General features: G+C 51.0%; 1 protein-coding gene across 1 annotated transcript; it reads left to right on the top strand.

Moving 5' to 3' along the window:
• Positions 1 to 2,102: 2,102 nt before the first annotated feature.
• Positions 2,103 to 15,099, top strand: LOC112103420 (parathyroid hormone/parathyroid hormone-related peptide receptor-like). The gene is made up of 12 exons (XM_024195156.1): positions 2,103 to 2,247; positions 3,824 to 3,934; positions 4,678 to 4,802; positions 5,520 to 5,614; positions 6,125 to 6,311; positions 7,403 to 7,556; positions 7,911 to 7,971; positions 9,378 to 9,444; positions 10,995 to 11,089; positions 12,215 to 12,356; positions 13,443 to 13,484; positions 14,710 to 15,099. The coding sequence occupies exons 1-12, from the start codon at positions 2,103 to 2,105 to the stop codon at positions 15,097 to 15,099; spliced, it is 1,614 nt and encodes a 537-aa protein (XP_024050924.1).
• Positions 15,100 to 19,487: the final 4,388 nt, after the last annotated feature.

Raw genomic sequence — 19,487 nt, forward strand, 5'->3', positions numbered from 1 at the left:
CCCTCCTAGTGAAATAGTGTTTCCTAATATCCAACCTAGACCTCCCCCACTGCAACTTGAGACCATTACTTCTTGTTCTGTCATCTGCCACCACTGAAAACAACCGAGCTCCATCCTCTTTGGAACCCCCTTCAGGTAGGGGACGGCTGCTATCAAATCCCGCCCTTCACTCTTCTCTTCTGCAGACTAAACAAGCCCAGTTCCCTAAGCCTCTCCTCATAAGTCATGTGCCCCAGCGTCCTAATCATTTTCATTGCCCTCCGCTGGACTCTCTCCAATTTGTCCACATCCTTTCTGTAGTGGGGGGACCAAAACTGGACGCAATACTCCAGTGCCGAATAGAGGGGAATAATCTCTTCCCTTGATCTGCTGGCAATGCTCCTACTAATGCAGCCCAATATGCCGTTAGCCTTCTTGGCAACAAGGGCACACTGTTGACTCATATCCAGCTTCTCGTCCACTGTAATCCCCAGGTCCTTTTCTGCAGAACTGCCGCTTAGCCAGTCGGTCCCCAGCCTGTAGCAGTGCATGGGATTCTTCCTTCCTAAGTGCAGAACTATGCACTTGTCCTTGTTGAACCTCATCAGATTTCTTTTGGCCCAATCCTCCAATTTGTCTAGGTCACTCTGGACCCTATGCCTACCCTCCAGCATATCTACCTCTCCCCCCAGCTCAGTGTCATCCGCGAACTTGCTGAGGGTGCAATCCATCCCATCATCCAGATCATTAATGAAGATGTTGAACAAAACCGGCCCCAGGACCGATCCCTGGGGCACTCCGCTTGATACCGGCTGCCAACTAGATATTGAGCCATTGATCACTACCCGTTGAGCCCGATGATCTAGCCAGCTTTCTATCCACCTTATAGTCCATCCAATCCACCCAAGGTCCCTGCCGGCTTTAAACCCTACGACTGACTCTATGAGTTACAAAAGATTCAAACCACACGGCGTTTCCACTGCAGGCTAACACAGAATCACAACCACAAGCATCATGTTGAGTAAGGCCTGGCGATAGCCAGAGGACATGATGTTCCGAGGTTGAAAACAAAGAATGGATGGGGTTTTTTTGGGGGGGAGGTACTGATACAATGTATGCCCCTCGGGGACCACTGCCAGGAAACACAAGAGGGACTACTACAGTGGAACATAGGCAGGGAGAGGAGAGATCCTGTCACCTTTCAGAAAAGCAAAACAAAACTTAGGGGAAGAACGGCCGAGCTGGGTCGCAATTACTGGTGTTGGCCACCTTCACTGCTTTGATTTCATGTCAGGCTTCAGCAAACATTAGTTACAAAAAATGACGCGGAATCCCTTGTATTGTGTATGATGATTTGTATTTCAACAGTGCGTGGAGGCCTCCTGGCGCTAGGGGCCGCAGTGAGAGCCAGAGCAAACAACCTAAATAGCCAGGCGAAGGCCCGGAAGCGAACCAGAGGCACAGGGAGGGAGTGACTGAGATCCCTTTATTGCTCGGTGTCTCTCGCTGTTTAGAAATACAGAAGACTGGCTAACTAGAGAGATGCAATTAGTCACTGAGTCTGGGCTCCTGGCAGTGCTACATACATGGCACTTGGCTTTGGTTACTGTATGGTTGTGTCTGGCTCTGTACTTAGTTGGGAAGCTCTTTGGGGCATTTTGTTCTGGGTTTGAGAAGCGCCTAGTGCAATGGGATGATGGGCCGTGGCTGGGATGCCTACCTAATGCAGTAATACAAATAATTAACAACAATATTAATAACACTCGTGTTTCTCTTATCAAGCCACGTAACTTACACTCACACAGTGTCCTGCCAGCCAAGTCCCTCCATCCCAGGGAGCTGGGATGGAGGGGACTTGGAGGGCAGGACATGGCCCCCTGTCAGTGTGGGGCATTGCGGGACGGCTCCCAAAAGCAATGTTGCCTTGACTCTATGCTGCTCGTGGAGGGGAGTTGTTAAGTCAGCGTAGCGGGGCAGTTACGTCAGCAAGAGTGAAATTTAAGTGTAGACACTTCCAGAGTGAGGTCGACATAAGCTGCCCTGCATCGACCTAGTACTGTAGTGTAGCCCAGACCTTGGAAAGCCTTGATTGTTCCCTCTACAAACCGCCCCGAGGCAGCACAATGACTGCAGCCCCCGTCTCTTTGTTTTTGGCTCGGCAGGTTGACACGGACGACGTCCTCACCAAGGAAGAGCAGATTTATCTGCTGGGTGAAGCCAAGGAGAAATGTCAAACCAACGTCAAAGCCCAGCTGGAGAAAATCAAAGGTACCGTCCCAGTTTGTGTCCTTTGTGCTCAGCCAGCGCCGAGAAAGCTGGTTAAACCACGCAGAGCAAATCCGGTCTCTGTTGAAGTCAGTGGCAAAACTCCTGTTGAAGGCAGGATTTCACCCGGGGGCTTTACTCCGTGCCCTCGGAAGTGAGTGGGGATCTGTCCATCACCTTCTATGAACACTGGGTCAGGTTCTTTAGACGGCAGGTTCTTTGAGGGCAGGGACCATCTTTTTGTGTTTGTGTACAGCACCGGGCGCAGCGCAATCAGGGCTCTTAGCGGCCACGATGATACAAATAGACAACAATAATGCCAGGCTGGCCATCTGCAGCTTGCCGTCCTCATCCTGAAATCTCCAGTTGCGATGCCACATTTATATACATCAAACAAACCGCCGCAAGGGGGAGTCCTGCTGGGGGCCTTTCCCTCATCGGCGTGAGACGCTTGTAAGCAGATGTGCTGCGATGCCTCCCGGCCTGCAGTAATTGCCTAGGAACCAGTGTTTCTGTATAAGACACCTACAGCATCCGGAAGGGTCCTGGGCTGGGTCATTTCTAGTGAGCTGGTCTATAGCACCCGGTACCCAGGGCAGTAGCATGTGGAGGCTAGAGTTAGCCAGGTGAATTAGCTTGTGGTGCAAGGTGCTGCCATGTGGTGTATACACAGGGCCGTCCCTAGCCATTCCGGGGCCCTACAGAGCCCCCCCTTGGGGGGTGGGCCCCAGGCCTCTGCGGGGGGAGCTGGCTTGGGGGGCACCACTCCCCGGCACTCACTGGCGGTGCACCGGGTCACTGCACTTCCCACCCCCGGTGAGTGCAGGCCTGACCCTGCAGCAGTCCTCAGGGGAGTGGGGACAGGACTGGGGCGGAGCAGGGGCGGGAAGGGGGCGGAGCAGGGGTGGGAAGGGGCGGGGTGGGGATGGAGCTGGGGCGGAGCAGGGGTGGGGGCCATGGGGAAGAGGCGGAGCAGGGGCTGGAGCAGCACGCAGCTGCCTAGGACACCATGAAATGTGGTGCCCCAAGTTTCCTGGTGCCCTACGCAGCTGCGTACTTTGTGTATGGACAGGGACGGCCCTGTGGATACACTTCAAACTCTAACCTCTGCTGGAGGCAAGATGCTGGGCCAGGTGCTCCAGAGGACTAGTCCAGCATGGCACATTGCATGTGCCCAGTCAGCTCTGCCGAGCAAGGCGGGCGGGGCTCCTTGATCTTTCTCACGGCCATACTAATGCAAAATTAAATCACACACACAGAGGAAAGGACAGCCTGCTAATGGGCAGGCAGGAGGTGAGCTGGGATTACGGCTGCTGAGCAGCTAAAAACGGAGCCCATCCCGTTATATTTATTTGTTATCCTGTCTCTCCTACCCCACCCCAGCCTGCTTGTTTGCCTCGTCTAGCTGCTCCATCTTGTCTAGTTACACCCTAAGCTCTTCGGAGCAGGACTTGCCGCTTATTATGTTTGTCCAGCGCCTAGCATCAGGGGGCCCAAGCTGGCTGTGCTCATAGCATGCAATATAAACGTGAAATAATAATGATACCAATCATGAGCCGTGTCTTTGCTTATTGGCTAGATGCCAGCTGCTTCCCAGAATGGGACGGAATTATCTGCTGGCCCGAGGGCTCCCCAAGCCAACAGGTGTCGGTCCCATGCCCAGAGTACATCTACGACTTCAACCATAAAGGTACACTTGGAAAACATCCCTGTCGGCCCCAGCTTTGGCTCACCAGTTCAACGGATGGTTTTCAAAGGCGTCTCCGAGAGAGTAGCTCAAATCACTCAAAGTTCACCCTATGAACATCCCAGACAAGGTGCTTTGATGAGCACAGCCTAACTCAGCTGAGGACAGCCTCAGACCAGACCTAGTGAGTTAACAGGGATGAGCAACCCCTAAGCGTATTATCCTGGATTAGTGCATATGAGCATGTCTCTCCCTAGCACTCAGCCCCTGGCAACTGTCGCAGCCTGCTGCCGTCTCCAATAGCAAACAGTGATTGGGGTGTATGGTTGTGGTTGGCGGTTCAATCCCACCTGAGGTCTGGAGCCATGGATTGTTGCAGGAACGTGGGATTAAAAGGCTGTTACAAGGAGGAGGGTGAAAAATTGTTTTCGTTCACCTCTGAGGATAGGACAAGAAGCAATGGGCTTAAATTGTAAGGGAGGTTTAGGCTGGACTGTAGGGAAAAACTTCCTGTCAGGGTGGTAATTGCCTAGGGAGGTTGTGGCATCTCTGCCAATGGAGATTTTTAAGAAGAGGTTAGACAGACACCTGTCAGGAATGGTCTAGAATAGATAACACTTAGTCCTGTCTTAAGTGCAGGGGGCTGGACTAGATGATCTATTGTGGTCCTATGATTTGCTCTGCAGTGGCTTGGCCCGTTGGGTTTCTTGGAGGTCCAACTGCCCTGACCCTGTCCCTGTTTTCAGGCCACGCCTACAGACACTGTGATGCCTATGGGAATTGGGAGCTAGCGCTCAACATCAACAAGACGTGGGCCAACTACACGGAATGCACCGAGTTTCTCACCCCTGAGCGCCGGAGCCGAGAGAAGGTGAACTACAGCCAGAGGGAAGGGACGTGGGGTGGGGTAACTGAGGAGAGGCGCCGCTGGAGACTGGGGAAGCCCCTGAGCTCAGGATGACTGCTGGCAGCCAAGCAACCTTCTACTATAGGGGGATAGAGGCAGCTCCAGACTCTGCACCAAGCCCAGTGCGCATCACACACCCCGATTAAATGCCCAGGTGCTGTTGGGAGTTTCTATTTGCTCATCTTCCTCCAGCCAAAGGGAGCAGCTTGCTGATTCCACCCTTCCAACTACTCTTCGCCTTCCCCCACCTCTAGTTTTGATTTCCTCCCCTGCCCCCAGCAGTTTGGGGAGGGGTAGGGGATGGGAAGCGGGCTCGTTGTGTCTGCCCCCTGCTGTCCAGATGCCAGAGCTGATTCAGCAGAACCCCGCCTCTCGTGTGCAGCCTGCTCCTGAGTGCAGCCAAAGCTCCAGGTCTGAAAGCCCATGAGCGGTAGGCAGCAGCCCTGCCCGGGGAGGCAGATGAGAATCTCCCCCTTGGTGGAGCCACACGGGAGCTGAGCTGGGAGCCTCCTCCCTTGGGCTGAGCTAGTAGGAGATGTGCCAGGTTGGTCTCACCTGGAGGCCATCTCCGTTGTCCAAGCTGGTAGGGTACGTTAGGGCTCTGCACGTGCTACTTTGCTTACTGTGGTGTAGCTGTGAGCACGGGGCCGTCGGGGACCATCCTGTGTCCTTCCCTTCCAGGAAGTGTTTGACCGCCTGCACATGATGTACACCATCGGCTACTCCATCTCCCTGGTCTCCCTCATTGTTGCCGTGTGCATCCTCTGCTACTTCAAGTAAGAAGGAGCAATCGACCACTTCCCTTTCATCCTCTAGCCCCTGCACTCACCCAGTGTCCCAGGAGAGCCCCACACAGAGTCACCAGCCAGCAGGGATGGGCCACCAGATTAGATCAAAGAAAGCCCAACCCAAACAGTGGCTCAAGTCTCAGGCCAAACCACAGACCATTTCCTAAAGTCCAGAAATATCCGGATCCATTTTATTCTGCATTTCTCACAGAGCTGGGCCAGGCGGCCAGAGCCAAACAGCCCTACGTTCTGGGGGCTTGACATGCAAAGCTCCATCCAGATCCAGCTTTTATAAATGGGGCCTATATTTATAATGGGCCAGGCCCAAAACCTTGGTTCTGACCCCTCTCCATGTCCCCGAATGCACTGAGCCTCACGGCTCCTGGTTCAGTCCCTCCGCTGCTTCGTGAGGTGCTCGGATGACAGGCAGGTGTTTGTCACTGAGGCACGGCTGACTGGGCGGGTGTTTGTCACTGATACACCCTCTCCTGGGGGCAGGCGTCTGCACTGCACACGGAACTACATCCACATTCACCTCTTCGCCTCCTTCATCTGCCGGGCCGCCAGCATCTTCGTGAAGGATGTGGTGCTTTACTCCGGCTCGCTGCCCGAGGAGCTGGAGAAGATGCGAGTGGATGATTTAAAGGGCGAGTTGGGCCCCTTTTTGGGACACCGGACCCAGCTGGCAAGTAGTTGAAAGACTCATCTTCCCTCTTAATTTACCCCAAGCACCCAGGGAATAAAGGGGAGGGAAAGGGGCGTTAGGACTCCTGGTGCAGTGAGGAGAGATTGGGGGAGGCCTGTTTCTGGGCTGCACCTCGTGGAGGAAGGTGTAGGACAGGAAGAGGGTGGGGAGAAGGGGCTTTAAGCTACTTTTGAGCTGTCCAGATTCTGCCTGTGCAGCCCCCACTATAAATTAGAGCAGCCTCTGGGGTCGCTCTAATTTATGGCAGCTTTACCTGGGCTGTGTCATTTTGGGCTCTTGGAGGGACAATATAGGATCACCTGCTACTATCCTGCACTTTGCGTGAGTCTGAGGGAATTTCTCCCCTGCCTGCTGCAGTGCCTTGGCCACCCCAGTACGCCACTGAAGCAGTGTCTGTCCCCCCGCAACCCCAGCCTCTGTACAATCTCTCCCAGGGTGGGAGGGAAGCAGAGAGATGCAGCGGTGTCCATTATTTCGCAAGAGATGAGTGCGGCGGATTGCAGCTCCCGCTTTAACAAAAGGGTGAATTAATGAGCGAGGAGAGTGCAGATCAGCACAGCTGCCCACTGTCCTTCACGGTAACGCTCAGCACAGCTCAGGGAAGCCAGTGCCCTGAGATGGCCTAAAAGGCTTCTGTTAACCCTTAAGGGGCTGGCGGGGGAGGGGCGACAGCTACACAAGTTGGCCCTCGCCTTTCCAGCGAAGAGGAACACGGCACATACATGGTGTTCCAATAAAGCCATGAGCTACGTGACCGAGTGCAGATGACCCTTTAGTTGCCGGATTGCATGCTCTTTCACAACACTGGGTTTGTGCCGGCCCCTCCGCCTCCACTCCAACCTTAGTGGGTGGGAACTTCCCCCATTCCTACCCCGACAACTTCCTCCCTACACTGTATCATGCAGAAGGGTCAGAGGTCAAAGCCAGAGTAACCGCTGCCAGGCAGGACCTAAACGAGAGTAGCGAGGGGGCCTCCCTGTCTAGGATCATGGCCCTGATCTCTCAGGAGTGGGGGGGACGTGTAGCAGTATTGAGACCCTAATGTGGTTCCCATTTCTCTATGACCACAGGTGGGCTGCAAGGTGGTTGTGACACTTTTCCTCTATTTCCTGGCCACCAACCACTACTGGATTCTGGTGGAGGGGCTCTACCTGCACAGCTTGATCTTCATGGCCTTCCTCTCCAACAAGAACTACCTGTGGGCCCTCACCATCATCGGCTGGGGTAAGCACAGACACCACTCCCACCAAAAGTGCATCTGCCTGCCAGGCTGACGGACCTGCGGCGCATCAAAGCGCACTATGACATTTGTAGTGCATGGTAGCAGTGTCCACATGGCTAGTTAGTGCACTGCAAGAGAGTACTTTGTGGAGTTGCACCCCGGTTTGACACACACTAAGTCTCTGCGTAGACAAGCCGTAAAGGAGAATCTATTCTAAGCAGTACAGGGCATATGTCACGCAGGTCAGAAGTTCTGATTCCAGTTAGGAGAGGGCAGTGGGACACCTAAATTCCTGGCATTGGTTCATTTTGCAAACCTGATGCTTCAACCATACTGCCTGTTCTGTTTCCCTCCAGGTCTCCCTGCTGTATTTGTGTCTGTTTGGGCCAGTGTCAGGGCCTCCCTGGCGGATACACAGTACGTAGGTTCAATTTCTTTTCCAAAGGACCATTTATTTGGGAGGGTGAGAACTGGCCTGTAGTGCAAATCTCTCTGTGTGATCCTATTGAATTGGGTTGTTGCAATCTGCAGATGACCAAATCACTGAATTGCTAGAATGAGGCTTTTATGGAGGAGAGGGAGATTAGAACGTATACATATCAGAAGGTTTAAAATGCAGGCAATTGATAAGGGAAGCTAAAGGTATCAACAAAAATCTATGGCCAACAGGGTTATGGAGAATAAAAAGGAATATTTTAAACATGTCAGGAACAAAAGGAATCCGAAAAAAATTAGGATACAATTTTAAGTAATGATGTAGAAAAGGCAGGTGTTCAATAAATATTTTTGGTTTGTATTTAGAGTAAAACTAGATGATGTTTTCATATCATATAAGGATGATGAAATACAGTAAGGAGGATGTTAAAAGGTATCCACTAAAATAAAACTTTTTAAAGTAACCAGATCTAGATAACTTGTACCTAAGAGTTTTAAAAATAAAGAGTTGGCCAAGATGTTCTAAGGAACTCTGACGTTAATTTTTAAACTACTTATAAAAAAAACTGAGAAAACTCCAGATGTCTGGAAGAAATTGTGCCAAAATTTACAGAAGGTAAATATAGGGCAGGTTGTCTGACATTGACCGTGGGCAGAATACTGGAACAAGTGATAGGCGAATCGGTTACTAAAGAATTAAAGCTAATCAGCATGATTTTGTGGATTAGGCCTTGTCAAATAAACATTATATTGTTTGCTGAGATTACAAGTTTGATTGATAAAAGTATCTGTTGGTGTAATATTCTTCTGTAAGGTATTTGACGATGTACAGCACAACATTCTGATAAAAAAATAGCACTATACAAAGTCAATATGGCCCATATTAAATGTACTCGATTCACACCATAATTGTTAATGGAAAATCATCAATGAGGGTGAGTGTTTCTGGTGGGGTCCCACAAGGATTGGTTCTGGGCCCAATGCCATTGATTACTTTTATTAATGATTTGCTAGAAAATATAACATAATTGCTGATAGAGTTTGCAGATGAAAGATGGGTGAAGGGGTAAATAATGAAGACAGGTCACTGATACAAAGCAGTCACTTTGCCCACTCCTCTTTCCTGCAGCATGCAGAGCAGAGCTCTGCCATGGGAGAGATCTGACCCAGGATCTGGATTTTGTTGACTTTTTTTAAAGTAACATACGTGACTCTCATTGGTTATGTTTTGGGGAGCAAACGTGTGTGGCAGAATCACCCCAGCTGTAGGATCAGCCTTCCTCCCGCCCAGGCTCGGTCCAAGATGGAAAGGGGGGAGCCATCAACGGGCTATTTTCCTCACCCCTTATTTCAGGTTTCTCCAAAGCATTTCTTACTGGTCTCCTCAGATGCTGGGACCTCAGCGCTGGGAATATGAAGTGGATTTATCAAGTCCCTATCTTAGCAGCCGTTGTGGTAAGAATTCTCCGGCAGACTTGTCCCAATCCCAGTCACCTAAAAAACCCAGCTGGATTCAGTAGATATAGAAATGGGCTAATCTCCTCTCTCCGATCCATGCATCGTTTGCCATCGTATCTAGGCAATGTCTGCTTTGTCATCTCTTAGGCCTGGTCTACACTGGGGGGGAGGGGGGAGGGATCGATCTAAGATAAGCAACTTCAGTTACGAGAATAGCGTAGCTGAAGTCGATGTATCTTAGATCGACTTAGATTGACTTACTTCACGTCCTTGTGGCGCGGGATCAATGGCCGCCGCTCCCCCGTCGACTCACTTCCGCCTCTCGCCCTGGTGGAGTTCCGGAGTCGATGGGGAGCGCGTTCGGGGATCGATTTATCGCGTCTAGACGAGATGCGATACATCGATCCCCGATAGATCGATCACTACTCGCCAATCCGGCGGGTAGTGTAGACATACACTTACAGGGCTCAGTCCTGAGAGATGCTGATCCCTGGGGCCTGATTCAACAAAGCACGTAGGGCCAGATTTACAAAGGTTCATAGGAGCTTAACTGCCACTGAAATCAATGGGAGTTGAGCATCTAAGCACCATTGAGGATCTGAGCCTTACAGTCTAAATATACATCTAAAGATACAGATAGGCACCTAACTTGCTTGGGGACCTTTGTACACCCCCACCCCTCCCTTAGCACTTATCTGCATCCTTCAGCGCCTAAAGACCTTTCTAAACCTGGCCCTTAATCACACGCTTGCTGAAGCACATCACCCCTAGCAGGACTGAGCCCATGTTCTCCGTTTAATGGGCAGGTGTCCCACTCTCTCGTGGTTAGAAGTTGTGCATGTTGCAGGTTTACTTACCCTGAGAAAATTCTTATCGCTGTTTCATTTATATTTGAAAGAGGCGCTGTTTAGGGCTCTGAGCCACACACGGAGGCTTCGTAACCAGAAGCTTTCACAGACGTGGCCACTTCAGGGTTCACCATCCCAGCTGTGTGACGAACAAGACTATCAAACCAGGATCAGTTTCAATCCTAATAACGAGGAGGGTTATTAGCCACCCAGACACGGAGTTTATGTTCAAGAACATTGTGGCCTGATTCTTTGTTGCCCCAGTGTGTGTACAGTCACTTACATTGGTGCAAAGGGAGTGCCAAACACCACCACTGCGATTTAGTAGCATTCCCATTGCACTGGTGTAAGTGCAGGATCTGAGCCTTACAGTCTAAATATACATCTAAAGATGAGAATCAGGCCCTTCCTTTCATCTTGACAGTGTCCCAGTATAAGAACCTCCCTGAGGACATTTATATGCAGTCCGTAGCTCGAGGAGATCGCTTAGGCTGTGTCTACACAGGGAACTTATTCTGGAATAAGAGAGGGTATGAATTCAAAGCACTATAGCTGTTCTGGAATAGCTCCTTATGTGGACACACAGTCTGCAACAGCTGCAATAGTTACGCTGGTCACTTTCCCGCACGGACGAGCCCTTCGCTGGCCACATTCCGCGTGTGTGGCTCGTAAGGTGATTGTGGGTGGGTGTGTCGGCAGGTGAATTTCGTCCTCTTCCTCAACATCGTGCGGGTTCTGGCGTCGAAGCTCTGGGAGACAAACACGGGGAAGCTAGACCCTCGGCAGCAGTACAGGTGAGTGGCCATGTGCAGCTGCCAATCGACTGACAGAGATGAACCTTCTGCTTTAGTGTCAATAGCATCTCGGCCCAGAATATGGTGCAGGCAGCAGAGGAAATCGTACTCATAGCTGGCTCTTAACATAGCACGGCCCATGCATGGATCTTAAAGTGCGTTAAAAAAGAAGTCGGGATCTCTGTTCCTCATTCTACAGAAGGGCATTGACTTGGCCAAGGTCACCCTGCTGGCTAACGGCAGAGACAAGAACAGAACCTTAGTCTCCCACACTGTGTCCTATCCACTGCCATGTAGCATCCGGCCTCCAGCACTGGCCAGTAGATGAGGCCTCAGGAATAGGTTGTGAGGGGAGGGGGGGCGGAAATGCCCATCCAGCCACTTGAGCAATACATTTTTATTCAGGGCAAAGGGAGGCGTGACTCTTTCCCAGCCCCCACAGCCAATCTGCTTTCCCCTGAAGAACAAGGTGCTTTGTAACTTTTTGCTGTAGCAAATATCCCACCCCTGAGATTAATGCAGCCAAAAGCTTTTTATTTCGCTACCTATAGCACCACTTAGGGTTTGGGTTAGGTGCACCATGGAAGTGCAGCCATCTTGCCTTGGACTGGAAACTCAGCCCCGCTCCCGAGATAAGTACGCAATGGGCGATTGCAAGGAAAACCCAGTGGTGCTAGTGCTCTCTGACCCAGTGCATCAGCTGCTAGGGGGCACTGTGCCATAAAGCAGATGCTGAACACGCATGGGCGTTAAATAGCCCAGAGCCCTCTTTGTGAGATTAGGGGCAGCCTCGGCATCCTAGTCTTTTTCTTTCCTAATCCCACCTCCCTGCAGTTTCATCTGGAGACAGGGTTCATTTCCTTGCTTGACCTAAACTGTCATCCGTTGCTGCTGCGTGTTGTCAATCAGCTGCCACGTTCCGCCTGAGAGGTGGCTGCCTTGCAGTGGCAGGTGAAGTACTTGCAGAGAGGATTGGGGGAGGAAAAATGCTATAAGAAATGTAAGGTTGTTACTATTTTATCCAGGATATTGTAGGATAAATCCTAGGCGGTGGCTGAAAAGCTGAGGAGAGCGGGTTAGAGAGAGAGGCCGCAGACAAAGCTGTGGAATGGTTTTACCTTTCAGGAAGCTGCTGAAGTCCACCCTGGTGCTGATGCCACTCTTTGGGGTCCATTACGTGGTGTTCATGGCAATGCCCTACACTGAAGTCTCCGGCGTCTTATGGCAAATACAGATGCACTACGAGATGCTGTTCAACTCCTCCCAGGTACGTCTGCCTGGGGTTGCAGATCCTGGGCAGCTCTCCTGCTCTCACCCAGCTCTCCGCATGGTCCAGCGCTGGCTCCAAAGGCAGAAAGATGATCTGCTCTGTGAGGCGCTTGGCAGAGGTAGCACTAGGTAGGCGCGTTCTGAAGGGCCCTGCAAGGCGCCTTCGCTTCCCATGTGCTCATGGCTTAAGGGCACCTTGGAAAGCCCCCCCTCAGTGCCCTGCTGTGGCTGCCAAGCTGTTCACTGCTTCTCCTGGAGCCTGTGATAGGAGCATCGCAGGGCGCCTCCCTGGGGCACAACACAGCCCTGCAGGTGCACGGCCCTCAGCTCCCTCTTCTAGCACCTGTAAGAGCTCCTCCCAATTCCCCCATATGGGTCTCTTTTATTAAGTCTCTTACAGTGTATTAATGAAGCTGTTCCTTAACCCCTCGAATCCAACCCTTGTTCTCCCCTTGATTGAGGGGTCCCACAGCCCTCCTCCTAGGGACCGTGCTGATAACTCAGGCAGGCTGCAGCCCTCATTCACCATCTCCAAGCTAGCTCCTTGGAAGTCCAGCCATTTGCCCTGGACTGGGAGAAGCAGGCATCTCCCTTCTTTCTTTACATCTCTGGAGGCTTCCTTTTATCTCCAGCACTGGACTGAGTTAAGCCCATGACCTGCCCCTCATGTGGCTGCATTAATTTTCCCCACCTGGCCAGGAGGCCTGACTGAGTCACAGGTGGGGGTGGCTCCGTTACCCCTTAAAGGGCCAGTCACCCTGTGACAGAGCTCCCTTCCGGGACGTGCACCACAGTCTGGCTGCAGCTGCCCTGCATAGATGATGCCTGTGGAAGGGCTGGTCTGTTAAACAAGCTGGGACCAGTGCACGGAGTGGGGAGAAAGCCATGGGGGGGGGGGCGAGTGGGGCAGTTGTCCCAGTGCAATGGCCACAGACGTGCATAAAACAAATAGAAATGGGGGCCAAGGTGCCTGGATCCCTGAGCTCTCTGTACCTGCCAGGGAGTGAGGGGCACCGGGCACATGCTGGGAGCTTGTTTCCAGCACCCCCAGGTGAAATCTGTCTCTTTCTCGGTCTCTCGGCAGGGTTTCTTTGTGGCTTTTATCTATTGCTTTTGCAATGGGGAGGTAAGTGAGATGGGCTCAGCCCTGCAGCTTGTTCCTGGCTCTGGTAGGTACATGGTGCCTTTCCCATCCCGTCATCTTAGGGGGGAGCTCAGCCTGGGCTGTGGGAAGCGCAGATCAGAGCTACTATGCTAAGCCCAAGGGGAGCCATGGGATTTCTCCCTCTGGGGCTGTTGGGGGGGGGGAGAGCTCATTTTCCCTCTGACCTTCTGGAACCCCTGCCCTTGGAACAGATTGTGAAGTAACCTTTGACCCTTAAGTAACTCGGCACAGTCCTCATGGAGCAGGAGGGAAACTGCCCTCGACTTGCACTGAGCTGCAGAGCGTCAGCCTCAGCCCAGGACCTACTGGGGCTAGTGTGTATTTCACTCTAACTTGGCCCTCACTGGCCCCCTTGCTGATAGTCTCAGGCTAAGGACTGTAGGGCTATGGAGGCGGAGTTCCCCCCTCTAGCCCTGTAGATCATCAAGCGGGAACAGAGGTGAGTCAAGTTAGCCAGGCAGCCTAAGGACCGTGTTTGCTGCCACTGCCCATACGGTGCCTGGTCTGTGGGAGAAGAGGTCTAGTCCCCTGGGCCATTGACTGGGGCCCATCCAGCTGCATGCAATTCACTCAGTCTGAACGGAAACACCAGACTTGCTGCCTGGCTGGAGAACACTCCTGAGTTCACCCTGGCCCCAAACCTGTGCCCATGGCCATCAAAGGGAGTGAGATTGGACCCACGCTGAGCTCTCTGGATCCGAGTGCCTACTTTGATCCGAAGCCAATGGGTGATGAAGACAGTCGGCTCCTCCTTGGAGTTGCTCAGCTCCTTGCAGTGTTTTCTCTGGCGCTGTGGTGCCTGATGTTCGCTTGCCCAGTGATCCCTAAAGCTGAGCCGCGGTGGCACCCAGTGTGGGATGCAGGCCTGAACGCTGCGCTGGCTGAGTCAGCCAACCAGCCTCCTCCTGGTCACCAGCGTGGGAGGGAGATCCCCTGAGTAACCCCCTCCCTCAGTGTAGTATGGAAGGGATAGATGGAGCAGAGACTGAGGAGATGGGTGGGGCTGCAGGGAAACAACCCCTTCTCCACACCACACCCCACCGGGAGCCCCTGGAATCTTATTGCCATCTCTGTACTCGGGCCTGGGGTATTGTGAGGTGTGTGCCAAGAGACCTGGTGGCTGGCAATGCCTGCGCAGTTGTCTCATTCCGCTGCCCTGCCCTGATAGGCCGGCTCTCTCCCTCAGGTGCAGGCGGAGATTAAGAAAGCCCGTTTCCGGAGGAGCCTGGCGCTGGACTTCAAGCAGAAAACACGAGTCACCAGCACGGGGGGGAGCTGCTATTATGGTGGGCTGGTGTCACACACCACCAACAGCGTCAGCATGAGCATCGCCGGACGGGGGCCGGCAGGGGCAGGGATGCAGCAGAGCGCCAAGCACCGGGTCCTGCCGCTGTCCCCACACACCAGCCTGCTGGGATATATCCCAAGCTCCTCTGCTTCTGACAACTCTGTGCCCTCCCCAACCCAAGAGATTCCCCAGAAGGCCCCTGGGGAGAACACCAAGGACTTTGTGTGTTTCCCAGACCTGGGTCAAAGTCATTCCAGCCTGAGCAAAGAGGTGGAGACCATGCTATGAAGAGAGCAAGCATGTCTCCAATCAGACCCCCCAGACGGGTCCGGAAAGTTTGTAGTGTCACGTGGCTGCCAAAAGGATGACTGTAGTTTTCGGCTGGCTATGAACAGGCATTATGCCAAGCAGAATGGTTGCGATGGTCCCTCTGTCTGCAGCTCTGTTGTGACTGAACCTGGAATACAAGGTTCAGTGCTAGGCAACATGCAACCACATAAAAATGTGGGTAAATTGGATGGTCAAAGAAGAGCAAGAGAAATGATCGAAGGACTGGCAGATGTGAAGAGCTCAAACTGGACAGCTCAGCTAAGAGGAACATGGGGACGGGAATCTGCTGGATTGGTGCCATAGGGCCTAGAGAGGTAGTCCTCTTCTGCACCGTACTTCTAACTTTAGGCACAAATAGGCCCCTTGAAATCTGTTGAACTACTGTGATTTTAAAGGGAAGCATGTGTTTTAAATGCTTTGCTGGATCAGGGCCTTTCAGAGCAAATGAGTAAAGCTTGGTCATTCCCCACCATGTTGGTTTTCAGAAGAATGATTGAGAGGGTGGAGGGTAATCCCAGAACATCTGGTAGTTAAATTCCACACTACAAAACTCAAAGCGAGGAGGCAGCAGGCTGTCAGCTCAAGCCCACAACCAAGGGCAGTCAGACAGGTCCGTCTGGTGGAATGGATGTGGCTTGGACCATCGTGCATGCCAACCAGCTGGGCCCTGTTTTGCTGCAAACTAGAGGGTGCTGGGGGGAGGTTTGTCAGCTGACCCAAGTGAGCAGGGGGTTATGCTGAACGGTGACCCTCCCTCCCCCAACTAACATGCTAGTAATGGCGAGTGCTGTGGGCGCTGCTCTGGGGATGGAAGCTCACCGACATTCTCACCCAGAAGCTTTTATTAAAACCAGGCACCAAATAGTGACTCCTTTGGTGCTTTCTATTATGAAGAGGCAATGTGGTCTAGTGGGTAGGGCACTGCACTGGGAGTCAAGAGATGTGGTTATGTTCACATCTCGGCCACCGGCTTGCTGCCGGGTGATCCTGAGCAAGTCGCTCCCTCTCCCCCGTGTCTTTTCCCCTCTCGGTCGGTCTAGTCTACTTAGACTGCAAAATCGCAGGGGCAGGAATCTCTGTGTTTCTACTGTGCCTAGCACAGTGGGGTCCTGATCACCAACATATAAATACAAAACTGACCCTGGCCCTCTTCTAATGCAGATAACTGCCCCCTGCCTTGCTAAATGACACTTGCTGATTCAACTGGACATAGGAATGTTCTTTCCTTGCTGTGTATGTGGTCAGCGTTCTAGCCCACGGGTGGTGGCACCTCGGTAGCAATTCCTTACCTGTCTCCCAAGTGATGAAGGGAGGGTCAATTAATGACAGCAACGGCACAAAGTGCTTCGAGATGCTTTGATGAGAGGGAGTCTGTTTTGCTCTGGCTGCACAAGAGGAATAATGGGGCCTATTTTCATGAGTGCTAAGCAACCACAATGACAGTTAAATGGTCAAAGTCTGCTCAGTATCTCTGAAAATCAGGGACATGCGTATCGCCTTCCGTAGGAGGTTCTCATTGCTATACGAATAGCAGCAGCACCTTCACATCACATCTAGTAGGTAGAAGGGTTTATCCCCATTTTACAGATAGGGAAACTGAGGCACAGTGAGAGGAAGTGACTTGCCTGATGTCACAGAGGCAGAAATAGAATCCCAGCACCCCGATTTAGACACTGGACCATGCTCCCAGCAAGTGTTTTCTTCTAACATGGCTCATGCTCCCACTCCCCTGGAAAAAACAAGTTCCTAGAGCAACTCCAGCAGGGCCTCCTGTCTTACAGGCACATTCTTTTCTTGACTGTCCAACACGCAATGCACTAAACACACTGACACTTTGTTCTCTGGAGAAGGCACCAGCCCTTTTGTGGATCTAACACAAGCCTGCGAGCTGACTTTTATAGTTCCCTGGCACTGCTCGGTATTTGCTCATTGAAATCGGAGAGGCCTCTGGTAGCCTAGAGACCACAGTGAGGAATTTCAATAGTGGTATCAAAAAGGTCAAGGGGCAGGATGAAAAAGGAGAGAAACAGAAGATCCACGGCTTGGTCCTGCAACCATAAGCTGAGCCCCATGAAGGGAGGGTAACAGAGCGGGGGGATGCAAATGGAAACTTCCTAGCACTGAGCTGCCATGGTTTGTACAATACTCCAAAGATGCAGAGTGTGATGAGGCACTGAGTAGCGTTAGGGAATGCAAATCATGGCAAGAGCTGTCTTGATGAAAGAGAACAGTGGTTAGATAACATCTCAATCAGAAACTATTCTGAAGGCCAGGCCAGACTAAGATACTAAGGTGCCTAGGTAATAAGATAGGTGTCTTAGCTTAAACTGTCTACAAGCAGGGAAGTGGGGGCTAGGATGCTGGGGTTCTGCTCCCAGCTGACTTGATGTATGACTTGGGCAAGTCAAAGCCACTCTGTGCCTTAGTTTCCCCAGCTGTAAAATGGAGACAAGGCACCTTCCATCAGAATGTTACAGGAGAAACACAAAAATTCCTCTCACCCTTTACTAAAACCCAGTGGACTTTTGGGGAAGAAGGGGGAACATATGAATAGCCATACTGGGTCAGATCAAGGGCCCATCTAGTTCAGCATCTGGTCACCCACAGTGGCCAATGCTAGATGCTTCAGAGGGAATGAACAGAACAGAGCAATTTCAAGTGATCCATCCCCCGTCATCTAGTCCCAACTTCTGGCTATGGAAGATCTAGGGCACCCGGAGCATTGGGTTGCATCCCTGACCATCTTAGGGAATAGCCACAGATGAATTTATCCTCCATGAACTTATCCAATTCTTTTTTGGTCCTCACAACATCCCCTGGCAATGAGTTCCACAGGTTGAGTGTGTATTGTGTGAAGTACTTCCTTATGCTTGTTTAAAACCTGCTGCCAATTAAATTAATCAGGTGACACCTAGTTCTCAGGATACCGGAAGGGGTAACACTTCCCTATTCACTTTCTCCATACCGTTCTTGATTTTACAGACCTCTATCACATCCCCTCTTAAATGTCTCTTTTCTAAGCCGAACAGCCCGTCTTTTTAATCTCTCCTGGTATGTTCCATCCTTCTAATGATTTTTGTTGCCCTTCTCTGCATCTTTTCCAATTCTAATATATTTTTTGGGGGGAATCAGAACAGAACGCAGTATTCAAGGTGTAGGCATACCATGGATTTATATAGCAGCATTAGGATATTTTCTGTTTTATCATCTATTCCTCTCCTAATAGGTCCTAACACTGTTCGCTTTTTTAACTGCTGCTGCATACTGAGTGGATGTTTTCAGAGAACTATCCATGACGATTCCAAGTTCTGTTTCTTGAGCAGTAACAGCTAATTTAGACCCCATTATTTTGTATGTATAGTTGGGATTATTTTTTTCCAATGTGCATTACTTTGCCCTTATCCACATGGACTTTCATCTACCATTTTGTTGCTCCATCACCAGTTTTGAGATCCCTTTGAAACTCTTCGCCATCAGCTTTGGACTGAACTATTTTGAATCATTTTGTGTTTGCAAATTTTACCACCTCACTGCTCACCCCCTTTTCCAGGTAATTTATGAATAGGTTGAACAGCACAGATCCCAGTACCGATCCTTGGGGGACCCCACTATTTAACTCTCTCCATTGTGAAAAGTGACCATTTATTCCTACCCTCTGCTTCCTATCTTTTAACCAGTTCCTGATCCATGAAAGGACCTTCCCTCTTATTCCATGACTGCTTAGTTTGCCTAAGAGTCTTTGGTGAGGGACCTTGTCAAAGGTTTCTGAAAGTCCAAGTACACTGTATGAGCTGGATCACCCTTTTTCACATGCTTGTTGATTCCCTCAAAGAATTCTAGTAGATTGGTGAGGCATGATTTCCCTTTACAAAAACCATCTTTACTCTCCCAACATACTGTGTTTATCTATGTGTCTGATAATTTTGTTCTTTACTATAGTTTCAACCAATTTGCCTGGTACTGAAGTTAGGCTTATTGGCCTGTAGTTGCCAGGATTGCCGCTAAAGCCTTGTTTAAAAATAGCCATTACATTAGCTATGCTCCTGTCACCTGGTACTGAGGCTGATTTAAGCGATAGGTTACATACCACAGTTAGTAGTTCTGCAATTTCATATCTGAGTTCCTTCAGAACTCTTTGGTGAATGCCATATGGTCCTGGTGACTTATTACTGTTTAATTTCTCAATTTGTTCCAAAATCTCCTCTACTGACACCTCACTCTGGGACAGTTCCTCAGATTTGTCACCTAAAAAGAACAGTTGGGTGTGGGGATCTCCCTCACAACCTCTGCAATGAAGACTGATGCAAAGAATTAATTTAGCTTCTCTGCAAAGGCCTTGTCTGCCT

Source organism: Terrapene carolina, unplaced genomic scaffold (genome assembly GCF_002925995.2).
Source record: "Terrapene carolina triunguis isolate 2854851 unplaced genomic scaffold, T_m_triunguis-2.0 Scaffold193, whole genome shotgun sequence".
Taxonomy (NCBI): Eukaryota; Metazoa; Chordata; order Testudines; family Emydidae; genus Terrapene; species Terrapene triunguis.